Below are 27048 nucleotides of genomic sequence, written 5' to 3'. Positions count from 1 at the left end.
AAACAATTAATTTGATGACGTATAGACACTCGTCACCTCGCCTATACGTCGTTCACATGCAATTCACATAACAAATAATTTAAGGGTTCTATTCCCTCAAGTCAAGGTTAACCACGACACTTACCTTGCTTTGTAAATTTCAATCAATTATTCAACCACAGCTTTCCCTTTTAAATTTGTCTCCGAAAGTTTTAAATCTATTTACAAACAATTCGATATATTCAATACTAATCATAGGAATTATTTCCATATGAATTTATAATTTTTCCGGATAAAAATACAAAATTTATTTAAATATTCGACAGTGGGACTCACGTTTTAAATCCCGGAAAAATTAGCAAAATCCGAACACCCGTTCCGATATGAGTTCAACCATATAAAAATTGTCCAATTCCGATATCAAATGGACCTTCAAATCTAAATTTCTCGTTTTTGGAAGATTTTAGAAAAATCTGATTTTTCTTCCATTAATTCACGAATTCATGATATTAACGAGTATGGAATCATGAAATATAATCAATATAGGATAAGGAATATTTGCCCCAATGTTTTTCTGTGAAAATCGCCCAAAATCGCCTCTTGAGGTTTTAGGTTTTGAAGATTTGGGAAATGAATCAAAAATCCCATCCAAAAGTTATTTTGTTCAGCTGCAGGTGTCGCAATTGCGATGCGAAGCTCACAAATGCGAAGAAACACTCGCAATTGCGAGGCCCTTCACAATCCCGCTGCCTTCACAAATGCGAAGATTATGTCGCATTTGCGACAGTTGGCCCTTCGCAATTGCAAAGATAAACTCGCAATTGAGAGAACTGCTGGAGGCTTTCTTCGCAATTGCGATAAAAATCTCACAATTACCATACCTGCTTGGTTCGCATTTGTGATGCCTGATCTCGCAATTGTGAGATCAGAGGTCTGCACCAGGTTCAGTTATACCAGCAAAATTTTCTAAGTTCAAAACATCCCGTGGCCTATCCGAAACTCACCCGAGCCCCTCGGGACCTTATCCAAATATTCCAACAAGTCCCGTAATATAATACAGACTTACTCGGGGTCTCAAATCACATCAAATAACATCGAAATTTTAATTTCACACCTCGATTCAGACTTTGAGTTTTAAACTTTTCCATGTGCAAATCTCGTGCCAAAACATATTAAATGAATCCGGAATAACTTCAAATTTGGCACACAAGTCATAAGTGACATAACGGAACTATTCACATTTCCAGAATTGGATTCCGGCCCCAATATCAAAAAGTCAACCCCGTGGTCAAACTTGGAAGTCTTTAACCTTTAAATTGCTAGTTCCGTTAAATGGCCATAACTCGAGTTAGGGACCTCCAAATTAAATTGTGGGCATACGCCCAAGTCCCAAATCACGATACAGAGCAACTGAAACTGTCAAAATACTGATCCGGATATGTTTGCTAAAAGTATTGACCAAAGTCAACTCAGTTGAGTTTTAAAACTGTATTTCACATTTTAATTCATTTTTCACATGAAAACTTTCCGAAAATTTTTACGGACTGCACACGCAAGTCGATGAATGATAAATGGTGCTTTTCGAGGTCTTAGAACACAGAATTACTTATTAAATTTAAAGATGACATTTTGGGTCATCACAGCCTCCGGTCCACTTTATTTGATTTTTTGACCTTTTTTGTGGTCCATGATATTTGATTTTTTCAGATATCAAGAAGGAATTAACTTCTTTTTTTCAAAGTTGCCCTTAGAGTAAAGAGCCTTGGAGTATATGTTATATTTCTAATGAACAAATTAAAGAAATAATAAAGATTAATATGGTCAATTTTATTGTTAATTAATATTAAAAAGTGAATTTCTTAATATGTATGAAAATACCCAAAATATTAATTAAAGTAGACCGGAGGGGGTAATCTGCAAAAAAAATTGAAGAGGTGTTTATCTTAGCTAGCGTTTGGCCATAGATTCCCAAATTTGTTTTCAAAAATCTGATTTGGGTGAAATTTGGTTTGAAGATGAAAATCCGTTTGGACATAATTTTTTAAAATATATTTCACTTTGTTTTTTGAAAAAACATGAAATGTGACATATACTCATAAGTTCAACTATAAAAAATACTCAACAATACAAGCAAACTTGCTAATTCTGTATATGCAGAACCTTCATCGATGCCATGCATTATCGTTATCACAACAATAGTCCTGAACATAGATAAGTTTGGCACAAAATTATTATTTTTATAATGAACTTATGAGTATATGTCACATTTCATGTTTTTTCAAAAAACAAAGTGAAATATATTTACCATCCACTATAATTCGTCAAATTACAATAATATTACAAAAGCCATTGGTCCAAAAGAAAATGATAGTGATTAGATGGTGGTTAGTTGGGTCATAATAGACGGTGGACTTTTATAAAATACAAAAGTTTGGGATAATTTTTGAAATTGTTAAAATTATCAAATAGTGATATTTTGGGCCAAAAACAGGTCTAGATCTCCCTTTCGGATTTGAAAATTTTATTTTCAAAATCTGTCAAAACATGAATAAAATCTATAAACAAACATGTTTTGCCAATTATTTTTTGAAAAAAACTTGACAAAATATAGGGCCAAACGAGGATTGCCTTGTTTAGACAAACAAATCAATATCCATTCACAGTTCTTTTTTGGATTATTTTTCTTCAGAGCAATGCTTGTTTGATAAATTTTGTGACTATTTTGCTTAGCTAATATAGTTATGTAAAGAGGTATCTTTGTGATTGAAGTCTTACATATTCAGCTTGAATTGGCCTGGATTTAGTTGATCCCATATTTATCAGAATTTCACGGTCAAATCCCTATTATATTACAACTCTTCATCTTAATGGTTTCATGTATTTTTAGTTTTGTCCTTTTCTTAGGATTTCTCGTAAAAATTAATATAAATAATCTAGGGCATAAAAGTCAATCAATAGTTGAAGAATATTTTAACCATTCAATATCTAATTATTAATATTCGTGCTTTATAATAATATTGATATAGATATAAAATATAAATAAATATAAAAATATAAATATAAACAGATAGATATAAATGTCATGAGTGCATTTGAATAGTTTCGGCCTTTCTTGAAACGGCAAACGGCCAAATATATCCCTCTACTTTCGAAAATGGTCTAAGAATACCCCTCGTTATACTATTCGGTTATCTATACCCATGCAGTCATACTTTGGGTTCAAATATACCCCTCATTTAAACGGAGGGGTGTCATCGTCATGTTGGTCAATTCTAAATATCTCCTAATTAATTAAAAAGACCCATTATCCATACCCGAAAAATAATTTTTATTTTTGTAAAAACTGGAAAAAACTAAAAGAAAATTTTACTAAAACCTAAAAAAAACATTTTTTTTTCCAGTTTTTACAAAAAAAAACTGTTTTACAAAAAAACTGAAAAATATTTTCTAAAATAATATTTTTGTAAAAACTGAAAAAAAAACTGAAAAGCAATTTTCTAAAGCAATTAAAAACTAAAAAAAACTGAAATATTTTTAACTAAAAACTGAAAAAAAAATATATTTATTTTTTCAGTTTTTACAAAAACACTGCTTTAGAAATTTGCTTTTTAGTTTTTTCTTTCCAGTATTTACAAAAATATTATTTTAGAAAATAATTTTCAGCTTTTTTTAAAGCAGTTTTTTTGTAAAAAGTGAAAAAAAGTAATTTCATTTTTTTCAGTTTTTAGTAAAAACAATTCAGTTTTTTCCAGTTTTTACAAAAATAATTGCTTTAGAAAATTGATTTTCATTTTTTTCTCCAGTTTTTACAAAAATATTATTTTAGAAAATATTTTTCAGTTTTTTCTAAAGCAGATTTTTTGTCAAAAGTGAAAAAAAAAATATTTTTATTTTTTTTCAGTTTTTAGTAAAAAGATTTTTAGTTTTTTTTTTTTTCAGTTTTTACAAAAAAAAAATTATTTTTCGGGTATGGATAATAGATCTTTTTAATTAATTAGGAGATATTTAAAATTGACCAACAAGACGATGACATGTGTCCCTCCGTTTAAATGAGGGGTATATTTGAACCCAAAGTATGACGGTAAGGGTATAAATAACCCAATAATATAACGAGCGATATTCTTAGACCATTTTTAAAAGTATAGGGATATATTTGAACCTTTGCCGTTCTTGAAATTAACAAGAAACGAAGTATAATTGGAGTTAAATGCTCAAATTTATTTAGATTGCCAAAAGTTAAGTTGGATTCACCAAAGTTTTCTCTTCATTACAAAAAACTTTATGTTTATGTGGAAACATGGGCATGTTGGGTTTCAAAGGATCACTTAAACAACCCACGATGATTATTACCGGCATGCCACATGCTTTAATGCTTATCACAAATCAATGAATCATCGTTAGTACTACCTTTTTAAAACTAAAGCTAATATAATTATTCAAAACCTCATAGTATCACGCGTTAATTATAATTTAAAAAAGAACATTATCTTAGGAAAGTATTATGATGGTGCTTTGGTTGATATTAATTTAGAATCTAACTTTGAAATCTTTAGTTGGACAACTAACGCGCTCCTACAAATTTGGCTGTATCCACATTTGATCCAAATCAAATTCAACTTCGACAAGGTTGACTATATTTGGCTTAGATCTATTTTTATTTTAATCTTAAAATATAGTAGTACATGATGTGCATTCGCGTCCTTCCATTGTAATTTCAAATATTAAACAAATCTTTACTATTTCATGTTTTGTGTATTATAAATTTATAATCTACAAATAGTTAAATTTATACAAAATAGTTATTTTCTCCAAAATTTTGAAGAATGTGTTTACGAACAATAAGTTGCAAATGTGACTTTGTTAACCAATCTATCGTATCAACCAAAAAGATCTCTAGCAGGACCTCATTGTTGACATTGGTTTAACATTTCACGAGCACTCTAAAATGATGGTTTTCGCAACAATATACTTCAAATATAACCATGTAATATAAGTCTTTCTTATTTTATTATCATTGAAAAATCACTATATATTTTTCATATGATATATTTCAAATTATTGATACTAAATTATTATACGTTCAAACGAATGGTAAATTAGGTAACAAAAATAAAACTATTACCTTTCTAAACATATCCATAAAGAATAATTAGGAGTTACTTGGTTCACTCACTAGTTATGTGGAGATTATAAATTATAACGTATGAATTATTTATATGGTGATTAATAATATAGAGGCCGTTAAACATGAATTATTTACTCTAAAAAGGGCTTTTTTGTCTTTAAATAGTAAACCAGAACATTTCTAATACATGCATTCATATTTCACGTTTCATCTCACGTAATTTAGTACAATGTGTATTATGTAATATTGCTAATCAAATACTGTATTAGTTATGCAGTGATTATCTTTTAGTTAGTGCTCCAACAACAGCACATCCAAATGACCCGTAAGTCTTTAAAAGTTCTATTTCTAGTTACTAAGCTCACTAGTCGAAGAAGGGATTATCTTGCAGCCAAAATACGACTATTTTCATTGTCTTTGGTTTAAGGAGTTAGAGATATTTGAAAGACTAACCAAAGAGAACTGAATCTTATTCTTTTAATCTACAACTTGTCCTTTACAAAAAGCTGGCATAGCCGTTGGGTTGCATGACCAATTGAGTTTTGAGCTTGTTTAAAAAATAAAAAAATTTAGTTTCCCACCTAATGTTTCGGGACCTGATTAAGCGGGATTCACGTCGAGTAAGGCGTATTAAAGGAGGAAACACATCCTATTAGAATTTTTTTTATTTTTAATGTTCGATCATAAGATAATTGGTTAAGAGTAAAAAAATCAATATTTATCTCACCATAACTCTTAGTAGTATTTATTATTCCCTCCGTTTCAATTTAGATGACACACTTTCCTTATTAGTCCGTTCCAAAAAGAATGACACGTTTTTATAATTGGAAATAATTCAACTTTAAACTTTTCATTTTACCCATTTTATCCTTAAGGAGAAGCTTTTATAACCACACAAATGTCATAACCCCACAAAACTTTTACCTTTTAAACTTTTAAGACTACCGATTTCAAATTATTTTTTCTTTTCTTTTAAACTCCTTGTCGAGTCAAACTATCTGATTTAACTTATAAATTGTTCAATTGACACAATGGAAAACACACAGCCCTTATCTTGCAATTTTAACTTCTTACGTACGTTATAGTCGTTACTTTATGAAAAATCGGCCGTACCTGATGGGCCGAATCACTAATTTCCAATCGACATTGTCAGTAAAGTTACATTGAAAAACGTTAACTAACGGACAAATTTTACAGGTCCAAAATTTTGATTCAAATTATCCTTCTTAATTCCGTACCCACCCCACTACCCCACTACTGTGACATTCACATGGCATTATGTAATTGTATCTATATAACACACACACACACACTAATGCTTCAACTACTTAGTTGTCTACACGTCTACCCATTTTTCCAAACAACAAGCTCACCAAGTAAGAATTTTCACTTTCCAATTTTTTCTTGACTAGCTGTGTATCAAAATAGTTTTTTTTTCTTCTTCTGACATTATGTATGCTTATTTTGATCACTACAGTATATACTAGTTTCATTGAGTTTTGCTATTTTTATGAGTTTTAGCATATTGTTCTAGCAGAAATCCATTGAGGTGTGTGAAAAATAGTTTCTTGATTAGCTGATTTTTTCTTTTCTTTATACATTATAACAAAAAAGTCTTTTTTTAACATTATGTATGCTTGTTTGAATGACTATAGTATTTACTAGTTTCGTTGAGTTTTGCTATTTTTATGAGTTTTAGCATATTGTTCTAGCAGAAAGCCATTGAGGGGTGTGTGAAAAATAGTTTCTTTATTTATATACTGTATGCTTGTTTTGATGACTATAGTATTTACTTGTAGTTTTATTGAGTTTTTGCTATTTTTATGATTTTTTAGCAGATTGTTCAAGCAGAAGGCCATTGAGGGTGTGTAAAAAATTGGAAAATGGGGAGAATGTCAATACCCATGATGGGTTTTGTGGTGTTATGCCTATGGGCAGTGGTAGCAGAAGGAGAATATGTGAAATACAAGGACCCAAAACAGCCAGTAGGAGCTAGAATTAAGGATTTGATGAAAAGGATGACACTTGAGGAAAAGATTGGTCAGATGACTCAGATTGAGAGGAAAGTTGCCACTGCTCATGTTATGAAGCAAAACTTCATTGGTATGTTTGAAATATTTATTATCCTCTAGATTGAAATGGTTATTCTTGAATAGTGGAGTACTTGTTTTTTGGATCATATTAGAACTTTGTGCATTTGGATCTTGAAAAAGGCATATCTATAGGTATGTGTATATTTGGCTAAATCACTATATATATGGCTAGATCTGTGCCATAAGACTAAAGGCATATCTATTAGTATGTGTATATTTGGCAACTTAGTGTTGTGTTACCTTTAAGAGAAAAAGATATTGCTAGATCACTGTGCCATAAGACTAAAAGTAAGTGAAACTTTTGTACTAATCAGGCATTAATAGAGGAAAGTTGCCACAGCTGATGTTGTGAAGCAAAATTTCATTGGTATATCTATATGTACCCTCAAGATTGATTGGCCATTCTTGAGTACTTTTTTTCACTTCATACTAGAACTTTGTGCATTTGGTTTTTGGAAAGACACATCTTTAGGTATGTGTATTTTTGGCTACTTATTGTTGTGTTACTTTTAAGAGAAAAAGATATTGCTAGATCACTGTGCCATAGTTCTAAAAGTACTAATTTAAAGATAAGAGGTGAAAGGGATTCTTTTTATTCAGTATTGTCTTGTATTTCTTGCAGGGAGTGTATTGAGTGGTGGAGGAAGTGTCCCTGCACCTAAGGCCTCTGCTCAGGTTTGGACCAATATGGTAGATGAGATTCAAAAGGGTTCTCTTTCGACCCGTCTTGGAATTCCCATGATTTATGGAATTGATGCAGTTCATGGTCACAACAATGTCTATGGGGCTACAATCTTTCCTCACAATGTTGGGCTTGGTGTTACCAGGCAAGTATTATATAAACTATAAAACATTGCTTGAAATGAATCTGCTTTCCTTAGGACTATAGTGTATTCACAATTTAAAGTATTGGTTGGTAGTGTTAAGGATATCCTTAGAGATTCTATTCATGATAGCTGATTTTCTACTTGTTAACAATTTTAAATCTTAATGTCAAATTGTACTCAATCTCTTTCCCCTAAATTTAGGATCCTTTTCTTAGTTTGTCCGTAAATACAAGCAAAAGAATTTCAACTCAGTTTGTCAACTTTACCAAGCCTGGAAGTACATATGCACCTAAAGAATGGCTATTGGACAGTAACTAACAATTTTCAGAATTTTGGGTTTTGTTTCTACCTCCCTTTTAATCTAGTTGTTAACAAAGTTTGCTACTTTTATGCAGGGATCCTGATCTTGTGAAGCGTATTGGGGCTGCAACTGCACTTGAAGTCAGAGCTACAGGAATTCCATATGCCTTTGCTCCCTGCATCGCAGTAAGTTGATATGATTATACGTTGGTGCGTATGTTGTTTCTATAATTTGATGTCTGAATAATTTTCTTATGGTAGGTATGTAGAAATCCTAGATGGGGCCGTTGTTATGAGAGTTACAGTGAAGATCATAGGATTGTGCGAAGCATGACAGAGATCATTCCTGGCCTGCAAGGAGATTTGCCAGCTAAATCTAAGAATGGTGTTCCTTATGTTGGAGGAAAGTATGAATCTCTACCCCTTTTAGATCTTCACTATTTCCCTGTCGATAATTCTTATGAATTACCTATAATTCTTAGAATATCAACGCTGATATCGTTCCTTGTTGAACTTTCGTATGGTTAAGGACTAAGGTTGCGGCCTGTGCTAAGCACTTTGTGGGAGATGGTGGCACGTTGCAGGGCGTTGATGAAAGTAACACTGTAATCAGCTCAAACAGTTTATTTAGCATCCACATGCCTGCATATTATGACTCACTCAGAAAGGGTGTTGCAACGGTTATGGTGTCTTACTCAAGCTGGAACGGAAGAAAGATGCATGCCAACCGAGACCTCGTCACTGGCTTCCTGAAGGACAAACTCAAGTTCAGGGTAAGACTGACCAATTCACTTCATTGTAAAATTCTGCCAGTTAAAGTCAAGTTGGGATATATTGCAGTATAACCACCTTCTTTTGGTCTTTATGTTTCAGGGCTTCGTCATTTCAGATTGGCAAGGGCTTGACCGGATTACTGACCCACCTCATGCTAACTACTCTTATTCAGTTCAAGCTGGAATTATGGCAGGAATCGACATGGTTAGTCTTATAATTTTGTACTTGATCAACTTTACCTTGTAATATATCTTAAGAAATAATGATGGTTGATATGTTATAGCACTTTTTATTCACCATAATTATTTTGGCTACGCTTCAGATTATGGTCCCCGAGAATTATAGAGAGTTTATCGATACTTTGACTTCTCAAGTGAAAGCCAATATCATTCCCATGAGCAGAATTGATGATGCTGTGAAGCGGATACTGAGGGTTAAATTTGTTATGGGTCTCTTCGAGAACCCAATGTCTGACCCTAGCTTGGCAAACCAACTAGGTAGCAAGGTAAAATATGTCAACATGTTATTCCAAAAATCTTTCACTTCCTTGTTTGTGTTAAGACTTAACCTGCTTCATTTTCTTTCTATAGGAGCACAGAGAATTAGCAAGGGAAGCAGTAAGGAAATCACTCGTACTCTTGAAGAATGGCAAAACGCCTAGTCAGCCATTACTTCCCCTTCCAAAGAAAGCTCCAAAAATACTTGTTACTGGAACTCATGCAGACAACTTGGGTTACCAATGTGGAGGCTGGACAATTGAATGGCAGGGTGTTGCTGGCAACGATCTTACAGTCGGTAAGTTTACTCATATTTTGCATAGTTGGCAACATTTCTATTGCGACATGATGCAAAAATTTATACTATCTGCCTGCCATCTCAAGTGTTTGAACAGTGACAACATGCATTAAATGTTTATTAATTCATGCATAATATGTGTATAATCAATGTATAATATATGTATACCAGCTAGGTAAAGTAAAAAGTAAATAGGAATCCAGCCGGTTATTTTTGTAAAGATCCCTTTATTTTAATGTGATTTTCCTGTTACAGTGCTGTTACTCAGGTTTTTGTGAAACCATCCAAATTCCCTTTTTTAAGAAAGATGTGACCCCTCCTCATTTCTATGCAATTTTTTTATCCATTACTTCAGATAGAAAAGGAGAAGCAAAAATAAGAAATACTATTTATAAATTGCTAAAAACACACTGACACAAAGTTGTTGTTTCACCAAGTCTCCCTGTTACTAAATAGCTCTTACACCAAGTCTCTTCTGCAGTTGTTTTTGTTTGTCTTATAAATAAAATAATAGTGTCAGCCTTTCTCTGATTAATCAAAAGAACTCAACACATTGTTTTTATGGTATCATAAAAATGACTGGAATTAATACGCGTTTCAAACTTTGCAGGAACTACCATTCTAACTGCTATCAAGAAAACTGTTGATCCTTCTACACAAGTAGTGTACCAGCAGAATCCTGATGCGAACTTCGTAAAGTCCAACAAATTCTCCTATGCCATTGTGGTTGTGGGTGAAGTCCCATATGCAGAGATGTTTGGCGACAGCTCAAATCTCACAATAGCTGAACCAGGTCCTAGCACCATCAGTAACGTTTGTGGAGCAGTGAAGTGTGTTGTAGTCGTAGTCTCAGGTCGTCCAGTGGTTATGGAGCCTTACGTTTCAAAAATGGATGCTCTCGTTGCTGCTTGGCTCCCTGGAACTGAAGGCCAAGGTGTTGCTGATGCTTTATTTGGTGACTATGGCTTCACTGGAAAACTTGCTCGCACTTGGTTCAAGAGAGTTGATCAGCTTCCAATGAACTTTGACGATGCACACGTTGATCCCCTCTTTCCCTTTGGATTTGGCATCACAACCAAACCAGTGAATGGCTACTAGTAATACCAATATGATTAGTGCAGTCATATTGTCATTCAGCCTTCAAAGTAGAGATTTTCCCCCCTAATTTAAGAGCTGTCTGAGTAAGAAAGGAAGGAGGGAACTCTATGTTATTCATTTATTTCAACAATTTGTGCAAGTGCTGGCTGTAGAAAACAAAAGTGGTAGAAGCTTACCACAAAAAGCCAGTGATCTTGCAATTTTGATTTTTCATTATTGGAATTGGGCTTGTTCACATAATTTAGCTAGTGGACTGTGCCGTGGAATATAATTTAGGTGGTGTATGTTGTTATCATATTAATATTATAGCAGACTGGTGTTCTGTGTTTATTTATTTATTTTTGCATATTCTTAGACGTTAAACCGATGACTGAAGTTAATTGTATCTTCGGATGCAAAAGCGAAGAAATGCGAAATTTCTTTCATATTTAACAATTGAATTGTGTTTGGTTCTTTTAAGATTTTGGTAAGGAAAAGGGGCGCATAATTTAGATTAGCTTATTTTTTATGTTCTGAAATTACATTGCAAATATTCATATTAACTTTTTTGATGCCTACGAATTGCTTCTGTCGAATTCTTTTACCAAATTACAAATAACACAAAAAATTTAATTAATGGAATACAGGTGTGCAGGATTTGAAACCAAAACTTCTTACAATAGCTATTAAAGGAAAAACAAAAATTAATGTTATATTAATTAGTTTATTTGTTCCTTCTTTAAATGTGACACCCCGCTTGCAAAACATCCTACATATGCTACTGCGCCTATGTTATTTATAGGCGTGGGAAAACGCTAATCCATACTTTTACTACTCTTGTTCTCTCCATTAATTAGCAGTACAGTAAACAAAACGAATGCAAGACTGACTAACAATTAATGGTTCAGATCGCAACTGACTTTGCCATTCTCTGTCACCTTAGTTTAATTTTTTAGAATATATATCCAATTGGTGCAGTTGAAGACTGAACCAACGAAGAATCTAGGAGCTAAGCTCGAAGATAGAAGAAGCTCCTATCTTAGAAGAGAATTTAGAAGAGAGAAAGATGAGAATGATTATTATTATTATTATGAATGAATGTCAATACATGAATTACAATATATATAAAGAAATGGATCAAATGCAAGTGGATCACTAAAATGAAATCTCTTCAACTAATCCTAATTAACTATGTAACTAATACTGACTTTGCCTAACTAACTCGTAACTAGTCAGCTGCCAACTCAGCTCTACTCTATATCTTGCAACAATACCCCCTGCAAAAAGATCACCCTTGTCCTCAAGGGTGAAAGGTAGGAAATCTGTGTTGCAAATCAGAAAGGTATTCCCAGGTGGCCTGAGCAGTTTCAATGCCAGTCCACTTAACAGGAACTTGGCATATACAACCTTATTCCCTCACTTAACCAATCTTCTATCAAGAATAGCTTCAGGCAAAGGACACTAGGTGCTTGACAGATGCACAACAGGAGGATGATTACCTTTGGGACTTCTAATTAAGTACCTTTTAAGTTGAGAGACATGGAATCTGGGATGAATCAAGGCATCAGCTGGTAGTAGTAGGCGATAAGCAACTGCTCCCACCTTAGCTTCAAAAGGATAAGGACCAAAATACTTTGCTAGCTTATTGAAGGGCATGTTGGCTTTCGAATATACCCACTCACCAACTTTAAAGTGTCTATCAGTTCTGTGTTTGTTGGCCAAGTCTTTCATCCTCTATTGAGCTTTTGCCAAATGCCATTTCAAAAGCTACAGAATAGCTTCTCTAGCTGCTATGGACCTATCTACCATTTCAGTATCAGTTTCACCAGCTAAGTAGGGAAGATGTATATGGGGTTTCTGACCATAAAGAACTTCATAAGGAGTGCATTTAATAGAGGAATGGTAGGTAGTATTATACCACCATTCAGCAAGAGACAAGTAAGATGACCAATCCTAGGGATGGCAATTGGGGCAGGGTAGGGTAGGACGGGGCAGGGCAGGGCAGGGCAAAATGTTATATTTAAAAAAAATTAATAAGTTAGGGCAAGGCAGGGTAAAATCCGAATTAATAGATGGGTCGGGTAAAGAATAAGTGACCCGCGTATTTTTATTCTTTTTTTCCAATCCCCTCTTTGAATCAAACCCTCGGCTCTTCCAAAGGAAAGGAGTAAAGGACGAAACCAAAACTCTTCTTCTTCAGTTGAGTTCTTCCAGGCAAACTTCAATTTCCATTCTCCAACAGGAAACAAATCAATAAGTTACGAGGTAACACTCTCTTGCTTTCAACTTCTCTTTCTCTTGTAACAATTTTTATTTATCTCTTAATTTTTAGTTTATTGCTATGTTTTTCACTTTTTCTTAATTTTCGCCAACTTTACTGTTTGTTCTTGTTTAGTAGAAAGTTTTCAACTTTGGATGGTGATGTCTCTTTTGATCAGAATGGTGAAGATACTAAGTTCAAGATAATTTACACTTATAATCTTGAAAATATATTGAATATCCACTAAGTTGTATTACAATAGTTTTGTTCTTTTCAGAGGTTTATGTACATTCTGCTTGTTTAACTATCCACACCGGTGATGTCTCTTTTGTGTTGCAATTTTAGGGGCTATTACTAGTTGCAGAACGGATATACTGTTTAATTTGCACCTATGTTTTCAAATTCTAAACACCGTTTAAAATTAGTTCATCTTCCTCTGCCAATTATGTTACTTGCTAGTACATGAGGTTGTGGCTCTAGATCTTCTTAAAGTCCTCCTGGTAGTCTTGTTGAGTTACAAGAGCTTATGCTTAGTACATTTGTCTGCTTTTTATACTAGATGACTATTTTTCAGCTTTTAGTGATATTTCTTTTTTTATTTTACTAGATAATTATGGCATCTCAAAATGAAGAGAATCTACCAGCTTTATCTTCTAATGCTATTTCCTTAGACGATGAGAGTCAAAGGCCTTTACAACAAGATGAAGTTGAACTGGGGAAAAGAAGATATTCCCGAGCATGGAAGTATTTCAAGCCGGTGAAGGTTAATGGTGTTTCATATGGTCTTTGTAAGTATTGCGATCGCCGATATAAAAATGCCAGGAATTGTGGGACAAAATATATGTTAGATCACATACCTAAGTGTCCTAACAGGCCAAGAGATGTACAAAATGAGGGTGATATCGGGGGTAGTTATTTTGATCAAGATGTTTCACGTAAACAACTTGCACATGCCATTATTTTACACGAGTATCCACTCTCTATAGTTGATCATGTGGGATTTAGAAACTTTGTTGCGAGTCTCCAACCTATGTTTAAGATGGTTTCTAGAAATACAATCAAGAATGACATAATGAAATTTTTTGACAATTTAAAATCGCAAACTTCTAAGTTGTTGGAGAAAGTCACGAGTAGAATTGCAATAACAACCGATATGTGGACTTCCAATAGTAACAAAAAAGGGTTCATGGCTATTACTGGTCATTTCATTGATGATTCATGGAGGCTTCAAAGTCATATTCTGAGATTTGCTTATGTCCCTGCTCCACATGATAAAGATGCTTTGTGTGGTGCTTTGGTTAATTGTTTGTTTGATTGGAATCTTGAACGAAAAATATCAACTATCACAGTTGATAATTCTAGCACAAACAATGCTATGATTAAAACTTTATTGGATGAGAAACTTAATAAAAAAGATTTGTTGTTGACTGGTCGAGTATTTCATGTGCGTTGTACTGCACATATTTTAAATTTAATTGTGCAAGAAGGGTTAAAGGTGATAGGAGATAGTATTAGCAAAGTGCGTGATAGTGTCTTGTATTGGATTGGATCAGCTGGCAGAATTGAGAGGTTTGAAGAAGCTGCACGTTTGGTTCACTGTTCTTGTAATAAGAAGTTGGAGTATGATTGTCCTACTCGGTGGAACTCGACATATCTGATGTTGAGAACGGCTATAGAATACAAAGAGGTGTTTAGGAAGTTGAGTCTAACTGACACAAATTATCAGTCTTATCCAGCTGAATAGCAATGGAGTAATGCAGAAGATGTTTCTGATAAGCTCATACTTTTTTATCGTATCACCGAACAATTTTCAGGAACTCAATATCCAACATCCAGTCAATACTTTACAAAAGTTTGTGAAATTAAGCTAGAATTGGAAGCTTGGGTGAAGGAGTTTAATCCTTTGATTAGCGATATGGCTTCTGCGATGTTGTTGAAATTTAAAAAATATTGGGATGGTGTGCATATTTTGATGGGAGTAGCTGCAATCTTTGATCCACGGTACAAGATGAGGTTGGTAGAGTTCTTTCTTCCACTAATTTATGGTGAAGAATCTTCAACTAAAATTCAAGAAGTTCGATCCAATTGTTATGATCTCTTTCAAGATTATAAGAGTAAATTATCTGGTCCACATGATTCATTAGCTTCTAGTTCTAGTGAAGTCACTAGTTTTATTGAGGGTGATCGGCTTTCGAGCTTTGATAGATTTGTTGCTTCGAGTGGAGCTACCGTGGAAACAAGATCAGAGTTGGATATGTACTTAGAAGAAGGCCTACTACCTCGAACTCCTTCATTTAACAATTTGAGTTGGTGGAAGACAAATGGATTGAAATTTTCTACATTGCAAAAAATGGCACGTGATCTCTTAGCCATTCCCGTGTCTACTGTTGCTTCAGAATCGGCATTTAGCACCAGTGGGAGGTTGATTAGCCCACATCGGAGTAGACTCCATCCCACTACTTTGGAAGCTTTAATGTGTGCTCGCACGTGGTTATGGAATGACTTAAATGGTAAGTAATTTTCTCATTATTATCTTAATAGTTCAATTATTTAATAGTATATTGATACATTGAACTATGCATTTTTCTTTTAGGTTTGTCTTCAACGATTGATAAAGTTTCATGTCCAACATTGCTTGATGAAGAGGAAGAGCCGGATTCAAGTGGTTTATCGCAACATTGCTAAGAGGGCATACCTGAACATGCAACATTATTCTCATCATCTTGGATATTCTCTGTTGTATAACTTGCTAGCAGTGACAGTGGACCATTCAATAACTTTGGATTTGCACCTATGGCTGGAATTAATTGCACTGAATTTGATATTAAAGCCATGCTTGGCATTTGTTATACCCTTCAATTTCTGCTTAGTGACTAGTTTGTTTCATAGAATATTTTGACACAATATTGTTATCTTCTTTATTCTCATGCAAGAGGCAGAGAGTAAAGTTTAGTGCCAAAACTGGAACTCTCGTGCTATATTTTTGGTTTTGTCATTGAACCTGCCTAAAAAGTATTGTGTATGTAGTAGTAAAATTAATGAAGATGAGAGATAGTTTCTCCAATGTGCGTCTTCTCAAATATTTATTGCTTGATGAATTAGTACTTTGAGATAGAAAGTTATATAAAAGTACGTCAAAGCAACAGTTTAATTTGTATTTAGTATTTCTATTTCATCTGTTTTTTAATAAACTCTCATGTAAATAATAGAAACACCCATCGATTAATCTATTAAAGATACAACTTTGGCATAAATTCCAATACAACAGACAAAAGATCAAATTTTGATCAATTTGCAAGCTCAAAGGAAAACAATATTTTAAATATTTCAATAGATAGTTGAAAAGGTAAAAGAAATTAAAAGCATACTGCAAAATAAAAAATAAAGAGAAAATAAAAAAGAGTTAAACGGGGCAGGGCGGGGCAGGGCTTAATAGGGCGGGGCGGGGCAGGACAAAATTTTGACCAAAAGCTAAATGGGGCAGGGCAGGGCGGGTCAATATTTTAGCGGGTCAAGACTTGACCTGCCCCGCCCTACCCTACCCTGCCCTATTTACATTCCTAACCAATCCTTTGGGCTATCTGAACAAAAGCACCTTAGGTATGTTTCCAAAGTTCTGTTTAAGACCTCCGTCTGCTCATAAGTTTGGGGATGACAGGCTGTGGATCTTTGTAACTGAACTCCTTGTAAAGAAAAGAGTTCTTGCCAAAAAGTGCTGAGAAAAACAGGATCTTTATCACTGGTCATAGTGACAGGGAAACCATGTAGTTTAAAAACATTATAAAGGAAGCACTGAGCTACAGACTTAGTAGTGTAAGGGTGAGATAAACTCATGAAATGCCCATACTTACTCAGTCGATCAACCACTACCAATATCACCTCCTATCCATTAAACTTGAGCATGCCTTAATAAAGTCAAGGCAAATGTCAGTCCATACATCATCTGGAATTGGCAATGGCCGTAGAAGACCAGGATATGCAGCTGCATCATACTTATGTCGTTGGCACACATCACATTTGTTGATGAATTCTCTAGTATCTTTAATGAGAGTCTTCCAATGGAACAGTGATTGCAGCCTTTTGATAGTTGCATCCATCCCAGAATGTCCACCTTGGGTGGTTGCATGCTACAATTCAATAATAGTTATTCTCAACTGAGGATCATACCCTACTACCAATCTGCCTTTCCACCTTAACTAGTTATTAAGCCAAATAAATGACTTAAATGGTTGCAGTTGCAACTTAGCAATCACCTCCCGCAAGTAAGGATTAGTAGACCAAGTATTATGTATCTGTGTAAGTGATGTTTTAACTTCAATACCACACAAGAGGGGAGGGAGGGTGATTTATGTGGTGTCCAATTTTTTGCGTGTACAGATTATAGAAGGATCTGGTTCTTCTATGTGTTCCTTACACTACTTTTGCGGAATAATAAATACAGAAAATAAAAAACACAGAGATTTTTACGTGAAAAATACCTGGCTCAAAAGGTGAAAAAGACTGTGACCTACTTCCCAGTAGGATTTTTCCAAACTCTCCACTAAATCACTGAGTCAAAAACTGCATTTACAAAACACTTTTGTAAACCTAGGATTAACTCTAATCCCGTTGTGGCAACCAGCCTCTAACTACTGCAACAACTTCAAGTTAACTCTAACTTGAATACTTTGAGTACCTATTACAATTGCCTCTAGATAAAGCTGAAAGGTACAATATGAAAATGCCTACTACAATTGAACTAGAATAAAAGACAAATACTTGGAGCTGGTTCTTCTATCTGGTTCATGTAGCTTCAGGTTCGCATACTTGAATCACACACGAACTGCTTACAAAATGCCTTGCTATTTTGCTCTCAATTCACATTTAACTTCTGCTTTTGTGCGTCACCTGTAGAATGAGAACTTCCTGTGATTTATAGAGTTAGTAGAGTAGAAAATAACTAGAGTTCTAATGCTACTCTTCCTTGGTGGAAGAGTTCTAGTTGATCTCAACCTCTAACTCCTCCCTTATCTTGGATAGTGTTCTCTTTGATTAAGGAGTCCTTCTCCTTATCAATTATGCAACCCTTTTCGATCAGGAGATATTAATTAGACCAAGTTAAGCTTATCTTATGCAACCCTTTTCGATCAGGAGATATTAATTAGACCAAGTTAATCTTATCTCTTTCACGTGCATCCCACATGTTCGAATCTGTCCGTGTCTATGCACACAAGGGATGTACCTAGTTCATGCCTGAGTTTCCTTTGTCAATCTTCAAAACTATTCTTTACTTTGGCCAACAAATTCCCCCTTTTTGATGATGACAAACTCTATGCTTCCATAAGCTTAGGCCCTGTTTCAACTTAGCTCAACATCAACACAATGTTAGAAAACATTTTTCCTTTTTTATCACTTATCATCAAGGACCAGGTTCATTAGGTTATAAACATCACTGTTCAAAGTGTAAAGCTCAACCTTTTTCCCCCTTTTGGTATCATCGAAAAGTTGCATAAAAAATGTGAGATAACCAGATTTTAAAACTTACTCATGGCCACTGGGGCTACTTCAAATGCAATCATGGATTAATCATCATAGATCAAGCTAAGAATTTTAACCATCAAAGAAATATAAACAAAAAGTTAGAGCAGAAACAGTGAATTTCATTGATGATTGATACTATTCTTCTACAAAGCATAAAAAGAAATAAAAATACTGAAAACATGAGCAAACAAAACATCCCAAACTGGTTCATTGAAAGGTCTACACTGGACTAGAAGTTTAAGGATTGGAAGAACTAGGTGCTTGGTTTTTGGCTTGGAGGAGTTTCAGCATATCCTGAAGAATGCCATCATTCTTCTCCTTTTCTCTTGCCAGCTCAGTTCTCCTTCTCCTTTACTCATGTCTCTACCTATGCCAACCTCTTCTTCAACCTCTCAATCTCAGTATCCTTAGCCCCACTTTCTTGCACCAAGGCTCGCACCTTGCTATTTACTGGTACCTTCTTAGATGAACCAGGTTCTTTAGGAGTGACATGGACTTCATAGTCACAAGCAGGCAGCGTATTTTCCCGAAAATGATCCTTGCTTGTACCAACCTCCCTTTCTTCTTTGGATTATAACTTACAGTCACTCTCTTTAGTAGGTCTGCAAGGGTTTCCTATTTAGATGAAACAGGTTCATCTATATTTTTCCCAAGTTGAACCAGGCCTTCAGCGGCTTCGCCAGACCCACTTCCCCCTATTTTCTTTACACTCTCCTCTACTCCAACAGGTTTTTCTCCCCAAACAACCATTGCACCTGTGTCTTTGGTTAAACTTATAGGAGTGGGTGAAGAATCAACCACTCTTTTACCCTTTCCCGTCACAGCACTTCGAACAACCTTGCTCTCTTTTTCTTTCTCTTTTTTCTTTTTACCATCAATTCCTTCAGACTCTGCAGTTTCAACACCTGCTTTAGACCCTAATAGTACAAACCTATTCTCCAAATTTGTTCTCTCCCCGCAACAACCTTGCGAGCAAGCATCTTTACTCTTTTCTTAGAGATTGGGGTGGTGGAAGGGATGATAGTGGATGTGGAAGTCTAATCAAACTGAATTTCAGTTTTGAAAAGACTTTGGAGTGTATCCCTAGAATCTAGGTACTTTAATTCGGTTGGGATTCTTTTGAACATAACTGATTCACTTGTAACGGATAAGTCCAAAAGGAGTTTGGAATTAAGTAGGACTTTGCTCATGATCCAAATATTATTATTTTAAATTATTCAGAGTGTAGAAAACATACCGTGTTATCTTGATGAACCAGGTTCTTCACTGAGAATACTCTTGTGTAAGTCTAAATTTGCCAAAATAGAGAAAATATCATTAGATATTAATGAGTTATTTTAACACATGGCACACGAGTATACTATTGAAAGTATGAGACTGAGCAAAAATTAATCTAATTATGTACACAATTTTCAGATTTTCTAACCATTTTTTTTTAATATTTCTTTTTCGTTGTGTACTCTGAACTGGTCCTTTTAAGTGATCTTAATCATCCCTAATTCTAATCTGTTCCTTTCAAAGTGATCTCTACTTAGGGCTTTTGTGAAGATGTCAGCTATTTTCTTGTCAGTAGCACAAAATTCCACAATGATCAACTCCTTTTCATAGTTATCCCTCAAAAAGTGATGCCTAACATCTATGTGCTTAGTTCTCTTGTGTTGAACCGGGTTCTTGGTCATACTAATAGCACTAGTGTTATCACAAAAAATGGGAATACAACCAACATCAATTCCAAAGTCCTTTAATTGCTGTTTGATCCACAACAATTGAGCACAACATGAAGCAACATCAACATACTCAGCTTCAGCAGTAGATAAGGCCACCGAATTTTGCCTTTTGGTGGCCCAAGACACAAGACATGAGCCAAGAAAGTGTGCCATACCTGAGGTACTCTTTCTATCCACAAGAAAACCTGTATAATCAGCATCAATATATCTCACAAGATTGAAATTACTACCTTTTGGATAACAAAGACAAAGATTAGTGGTGCCTTTTAGATATCTCAAAATTCTTTTGACAGCAGTCAAGTGAGACTCCTTCGAATTTTCTTGAAATCTTGCACAAAGGCCTACACTGAAAACAATGTCAGGTCTACTAGTAGTGAGATACAACAATGAGCCAATCATTCCACTACACAACTTCTGATCAACAGATGAACCAGGTTCATCCATATCCAACTTTGTAGCTGTTGCAATAGGAGTGTCAATTTTTTTGGAATCTTCCATTTTGAACCTTTTAAGCAACTCTTTTACATACTTCTGTTGATGGATCATAGTTCAATTTGAATTTTGTTTAATTTGTAAGCCTAAAAAGAAATTAAGCTCACCCATCATGCTCATTTCAAATTCACTCCCCATTAGTTTAGCAAAATCTTTACTTAACTTATCAGTAGTTGCTCCAAAGATTATATCATCAACATATATCTGAACTACCAAGAGATCTTTACCTTTTTCTTTCAAGAACAAAGTATTGTCAATTTTACCTCTCTTGTAGTCATGCTCAAGTAAAAACTTTGATAATCTTTCATACCTTGCTCTTGGCGCCTGCTTGAGCCCATAAAGTGCTTTGTCAAGTTTGTACACATGATCAGGACTCTCCTTGCTTTCAAACCCTGGAGGTTGTTTGACAAACACTTCTTCCTTTAGATAGTCATTGAGGAAGGCACTCTTGACATCCATCTAGTGGAGGGTGAATTCCCTATAAGTAGCCAAGGCTATGGGGAGTCTTATTGCTTCCAACTGGAGAAAAGGTTTCATCATAGTCTATGCCCTCTTCTTGGCTATATCCTTGAACCACCAATCTTGCCTTGTTCCTTGTAACAGTTCCATCTTCATCAAGTTTGTTTCTGAAGACCCATTTTGTGCCAATTACTGATCTGTCCAAGGGTCTTGGCATCAGATGCCAAACTTGACTCCTTTCAAATTGGTTCAGCTCATCTTGCATTGCATTTACCCAGTCTGCATCCTACAAAGCCTCAGTAATATTTTTAGGTTCAAGAAGAGATAAGAAAGTATCAAAAGCACAAAGATTCTTAAATAAAGATCTGGTTTTGATTCCAGAGGTTGGATCAGTAATTATGTTCTCAATGGGATGAGAACTTTGATCTTGTAAGGTTTCACAACCAACTGGTTTTCCCTTGATGTTCTTTCAATGCTTTGTTGCTGTGGAACAGGTTCATGGACAGGTTCCCTTAAGGTTTGAGAATCATTTCCTCTTTGTTCTATTCCCCCTATCAGGTTGCCCTAGGTAGAAGGACTTGTTCCATCACCTGTTCCTTCTTCCAGTGCAGCTTCAGTCTGGGCTGTGGTTTCATTTAAGTTTCTTACCAGCCCAATATCATCATGTTTCTGTCTCTCAGAAAGAATGTTAGTTTCATCAAAAACCACATAAACACATTCTTCAACACACGTAGTTCTTTTGTTATATACCTTATATGCTTTACTATGTGAAGAATATCCCAAGAATACTCCCTCATCACTTTTGGGATCAAACTTGCCTAGGGAGTATTTGCCATTATTGTGCATAAAGCACTTACATCCAAATGCTCTAAGATGGGATATATTTGGTTTTCTCCCTTTAAGTAACTCATAGGGAGTCTACTCTACAAGAGGTCTAGTCATGCACCTATTTATGATGTAGCATGCAGTATTTACAGCTTCTATCCAAAAGCTATGAGACAGTTTACTAGAAAGAAGCATAATCCTAGCCATATCTTCAAGTATCCTATTCTTTCTTTCAACTACTCCATTTTGTTGTGGAGTCCTAGGAGCAGAAAAATTATGATCTATGCCATGCTCATCACAAAATTCAGCAAATTTAGTATTTTCAAATTCTGTGCCATGATCAGACCTAATTGATGCAAGTTGATTACCTAGTTGTTTCTGAGTTTTTCTAACAAAAGAAGTGAACATGTCAAATACTTCATCTTTAGATGTTAAAAATAATGTCCAAGTAAACCTAGAGTAATCATCAACAAGCACTATCACGTATCTTTTACCACCTCTGCTTAATGTTCTCATTGGACCACATAGATCCATATGAACCGGTTCCATCGTCCTGGTGGTGCTTACCACTTTCTTGCATTTAAAAGAGGATCTTACCTACTTTCCCCTTGCACAAGCCTCACAAACTTTGTCTTCCTTGAACTTGATGTTAGGCAGTCCTATCACCAAGTCCTTGGAGACTAATTTGTGAGTTGACTCAGACTTGCATATCCAAGTCTCTTATGCCAAAAGAGGGAATCATTGTCCAACACACTTAAGCAAGTGAGTTCATTTTCGGTTATTTTCTGACAGTGTGGACAGATCTACAATATATATTGTTCACTCTTTTTCCATGCAAAACAATCTTGTCAGTGATAAGATTAATCACAAAGCATTTATTAGAGGTGAATGCTACCAAGTTACCTCTATCACACAGTTGTGATACACTAATTAGACTGTATTTTAGGCCATCTATCAAATAGATATTCTCAATTGAGTGAGAGTTAGTCTTACCTACCTTACCAACCCCAATGATCTCACCTTTCTTCCCATTTTCAAAGGATACATTACCTCATTTGAGGTCCTCAAGCGAAAGGAATTGGTTCTTGCTTCCTGTCATGTGTTTTGAGCAGCCATTATCCATGTACCATATTTGGCTGCTCCCCTTCACTTGGACTTGCAAAAGGAAATCAGGGGTTATTCTTAGGAACCCAAACTAGTTTGGGTCCCTTTCTGTATGCAAAAGGATGAATCAAATTATTTTTAGCCCAACCTGGCAGCCTATTCTTTCCTTGAACAAACATTTTATTCTTTTGACTAGCCTTTTCTTTTGCAGTGCATTCACTTTTATAGTGACCAGTCTTACCATAATGTGTGCAAATTTTGTTCTCAGGAAGTGTGAGATACTTTCTTTTGGGATCCCATTTAGGCGGTAGATTCCCAAAGCCAATTCCTCTTCTATTGCTACTGTGATGTTCCTGTAGCCATGACAGTGCATCGGAGGACCTGTTCCATTTACAAGATCTGTCTAGTTCATGCTTGACCTTGCCTAGATCCTTTGTCAAAATTCTTACCTGCTCATCCTTCTTATACGACTCATCTTTTAGTTTACCTATATTTTCTTCTAGAGTGAGTTGTGTGCAATCAGCTGTCTTCTTACTTGTTCCTAATTTCAGTTTTAGGTTTTCAGATATAAGTTCTAGGACATTTGATTCAAATGCATGAAACTAGTTCTTTAGTGTATTATTTTCACTTACAGTCTCACTAACTCTAAGTTCCAGGTTCTTACACTTTGCTTTTAAAATCACACATTCCTTAGACAACTGTTTCTTTTCATTGTTTATATCCTCAGATTCATCAATGAAATCTAGAAGTAACTCAGATAGCCTTTCGTTAGACAAAAACTTAATCTTATCTTTTAGATGGATTATACTTACTTCGGATTCCTCATCGGATTCTCCAATTGCCATAAGTGCTTGTTCATCTCCATCTTCATCATATGAGTCCTCATCTGAGCTTTCTCCCCAAGCAACAACCATAGCTTTTGTTGATCCTTTGTTCTTCTTGGGATGAACCTGTTCCTTCTTTCTGTTTCTTCGTTCAGCTTTTTTCTTCTTCCATTCAATTTCCCATTGAGGGTAGTTTTTGATGTGGTGATTAGTTTTCCCACACTTGTAGCAATCCTCATTGGTCTGTTTTTCAGTAACCCTTGGTTTGCTGTAGCCTCCACTTCTCGAAGAATCCTTTCCTCTCATCAGGTACTTCTTGGCTGGACCGAGTTCACAAACAAGCCATTTCTTGGCTTTAGCATTCTTCTCCCATTTCCTCAAGTCGTCAGCAGTACAGTCAGCTCTTGTTTTTGGCACCTCTTCTCCTTCGGCATTTATCTTCATGGTAGCCAATGGACCATCTGTGACAATGTCCCATAGCTCATAGTCTTCTCCTATGATGTGGTCTCTCATTCTGTTTTTCCACCAGGAGTAGTACTGGCCATTGAAGAGTGGTGGCCTAGCAGTGGATTGTCCTTCATAGTTTTCAGGTGGTGCACTCATCTTGATCTTCTCCTAAGGTGTTAGCCTCTTCAACGATAACCTGTTCTGATACCAATTGATATTTTAACTTCAATACCACACGGGGGGGGGGGGTGATTTGTGTGGTATCCAATTTTTTACGTGCACAGATTATAGAAGGATATGGTTCTTCTATGTGTTCCTTATACTACTGTTGCGGAATAATAAATACCGAAAACAAAGAACACAAAGATTTTTACGTGGAAAACATCTGGCTCCAAAAGGTGAAAAAAACCACGACCTACTTTCCAGTAGAATTTCCCAAAACTCTCCACTAAATCACTGAGCCAAAAACCGCATTTACAAAATACTTTTGTAAACCTAGGATTAACTCTAATCCCGTTGTGGCAACCAGCATTTAACTGCTGCGACAACTTCATGTTAACTCTAACTTGAATACTCTGAGTACCTATTATATTTGGCTCTAGATAAAACTGAAAGGTACAATATGAAAATGCCTACTACAATTGAACTGGAATAAAAGATAAATACTTGGAGCTGGTTCTTCTATCTGGTTCATGTAACTTCAAGTTCGCACATATGAATCACACACGAACTGCTTGCAAAATGCCTTGCTATTTTGCTCTCAATTCACGTTTAACTTCTGCTTTTGTGCGTCACCTGTAGAATGAAAACTTCCTGCAATTTATAGAGCTAGTAGAGTAGAAAATAACTAGAGTTCTAATGCTACTCTTCCTTGGTAGAAGAGTTCTAGTTGATCTCAACCTCTAACTCCTCCCTTATCTTGGATAGTGTTCTCTTTGATTAAGGAGTCCTTCTCCTTATCAATTATGCAACCCTTTTCGATCAGGAAATATTAATTAGATGAGTCCTTCTCTTTATCAATTATGCAACCCTTTTCGATCAGGAAATATTAATTAGACCAAGTTAATCTTATCTCCTTCACGTGCATCCCACATGTTCGAATTTGCCCTTGTCCATGCACACAAGGGATGGACCTGGTTCATACCTGAGCTTCCTTTGTCAATCTTCAAAACTATTCTTTACTTTGGCCAATAGTAAGTAATGAATCATTTGGCTTTAGGATGGAAATAACTAACAATTCAGCCTCAGGTTTCTTAGACAAAGCATCAACAACTTTGTTCTCAGTTCCATTCTTATATTCAATAGAGAAATCAAAGGCCATAAGTTTAGAAATCCCAGCCACCTGAAAATTAGTATGAATGTTTTGGTCTAAAAAGTACTTTAAAAATACTTCTGATCTGTCTTGACAATAAATCTCCTGCCCAACAAATAATGAGACCATTTAGTAACAGCAAAGATGAGAGCTAAGAGTTCCCTGTCATACACAGACATAACTTGATGCCTAGGGGCCAAAGATCTACTAATGTAAGCTATAAGTTGACCTTGCTGCATCAAAACAACTCCAATACCCTTCACACTAGCATCATTCTCTACTATAAATGGTTTAGAATAATCAGGCATGGCCAAAACATGAGTAGAAATTAAAGTTTATTTGAGTCTGTCAAAGGCTGCTATGGATTCTTCTATCCATAAAAATCCATCCTTCTTCAACAACTCATGTAAAGGTTTGCAAATGGATCCAAACTCTTTTATAAACCTCCTATAGTATCCAGCTAGGCCAAGAAATCATCTTAATTGCTTGAGGTTATCAGGAATTGGCCACTGCTGCACAAATGCAATCTTCTTTGGGGTCAGTAGACACCCCTTCCTTATGATAAAGTGACCTAAGTACTCAACGTTAGACACTCCAAAAGTACATTTAGAAAGCTTGGCATATAGCTGATACCTCTTCATCAATTCAAATACAGCTTCAACATGTTCCAAATGAGCAGTCATACTTTTGCTATAAATTAGGATATCATCAAAAAGCCCAAGCACTGATTTCCTTAATAAGGGTTTAACAACTGAGTTCATTAAGCTTTGAAATGAAGAGGGTGCATTAGCTAGGCCAAATGGGATAACTAGAAATTGATAGTGACCTTCATGTGTTTTGAAAGTTGTCTTATGAGTATCTTCATTTGCCATTCTCAGCTGATGATAACCAGCTCATAAATCTATCTTAGAAAATATTTTTGCTCCTCCTAACTCATCAAGCAAATCCTCTATTATGGGGATTGAGAACTTATCTTTTATTGTTAACTGATTAAGCTCCCTATAGTCAAGACATAATCTTCAACTTCTATCCTTTTTTCCAACCAAAACAACAGGAGAGGCATAGGGACTGGTAGAGTATTATATGACTCCTTGATCAATCATTTCTT

The 27048-nt window shown here is 35.3% G+C and overlaps 3 protein-coding genes across 6 annotated transcripts; all 3 read left to right on the top strand.

Annotated features, from left to right (window-relative positions):
* Positions 1–6345: 6345 nt before the first annotated feature.
* On the top strand, positions 6346–11325 carry LOC107821815 (uncharacterized). 4 transcript variants are annotated; one of them, XM_016648274.2, is made up of 10 exons: positions 6346–6480; positions 6943–7207; positions 7820–8024; positions 8420–8510; positions 8586–8731; positions 8854–9097; positions 9198–9302; positions 9421–9603; positions 9689–9893; positions 10504–11325. In XM_016648274.2, exons 2-10 carry the CDS (start codon positions 6988–6990, stop codon positions 10989–10991), a joined length of 1887 nt encoding a protein of 628 aa, XP_016503760.1. In that variant the 5' UTR covers positions 6346–6480; positions 6943–6987; the 3' UTR covers positions 10992–11325. The 4 variants fall into 4 exon arrangements, with proteins under 4 accessions (XP_016503760.1, XP_016503759.1, XP_016503761.1 ...); XM_016648273.2 differs by having other exon boundaries at positions 6352–6480; positions 6940–7207; XM_016648275.2 differs by lacking the exon at positions 6346–6480 and adding an exon at positions 6493–6653.
* A 2518-nt stretch (positions 11326–13843) lies between these two features.
* Positions 13844–14974, top strand: LOC107821814 (zinc finger BED domain-containing protein RICESLEEPER 2-like). The gene has a single exon (XM_016648272.2). It carries the CDS (start codon positions 13844–13846, stop codon positions 14972–14974), a length of 1131 nt encoding a protein of 376 aa, XP_016503758.2.
* Positions 14975–15145: 171 nt separating this feature from the next.
* Positions 15146–15915, top strand: LOC142164038 (zinc finger BED domain-containing protein RICESLEEPER 3-like). The gene is made up of 2 exons (XM_075221201.1): positions 15146–15740; positions 15824–15915. Exons 1-2 carry the CDS (start codon positions 15146–15148, stop codon positions 15913–15915), a joined length of 687 nt encoding a protein of 228 aa, XP_075077302.1.
* Positions 15916–27048: the final 11133 nt, after the last annotated feature.

The sequence above is a fragment of the Nicotiana tabacum genome, chromosome 9, assembly GCF_000715075.1.
Source record: "Nicotiana tabacum cultivar K326 chromosome 9, ASM71507v2, whole genome shotgun sequence".
In the NCBI taxonomy this organism is placed as follows: Eukaryota; Viridiplantae; Streptophyta; class Magnoliopsida; order Solanales; family Solanaceae; genus Nicotiana; species Nicotiana tabacum.
Note: the sequence above shows the minus strand (reverse complement) of the source record. Positions and strands in the feature narration are given on the sequence as shown.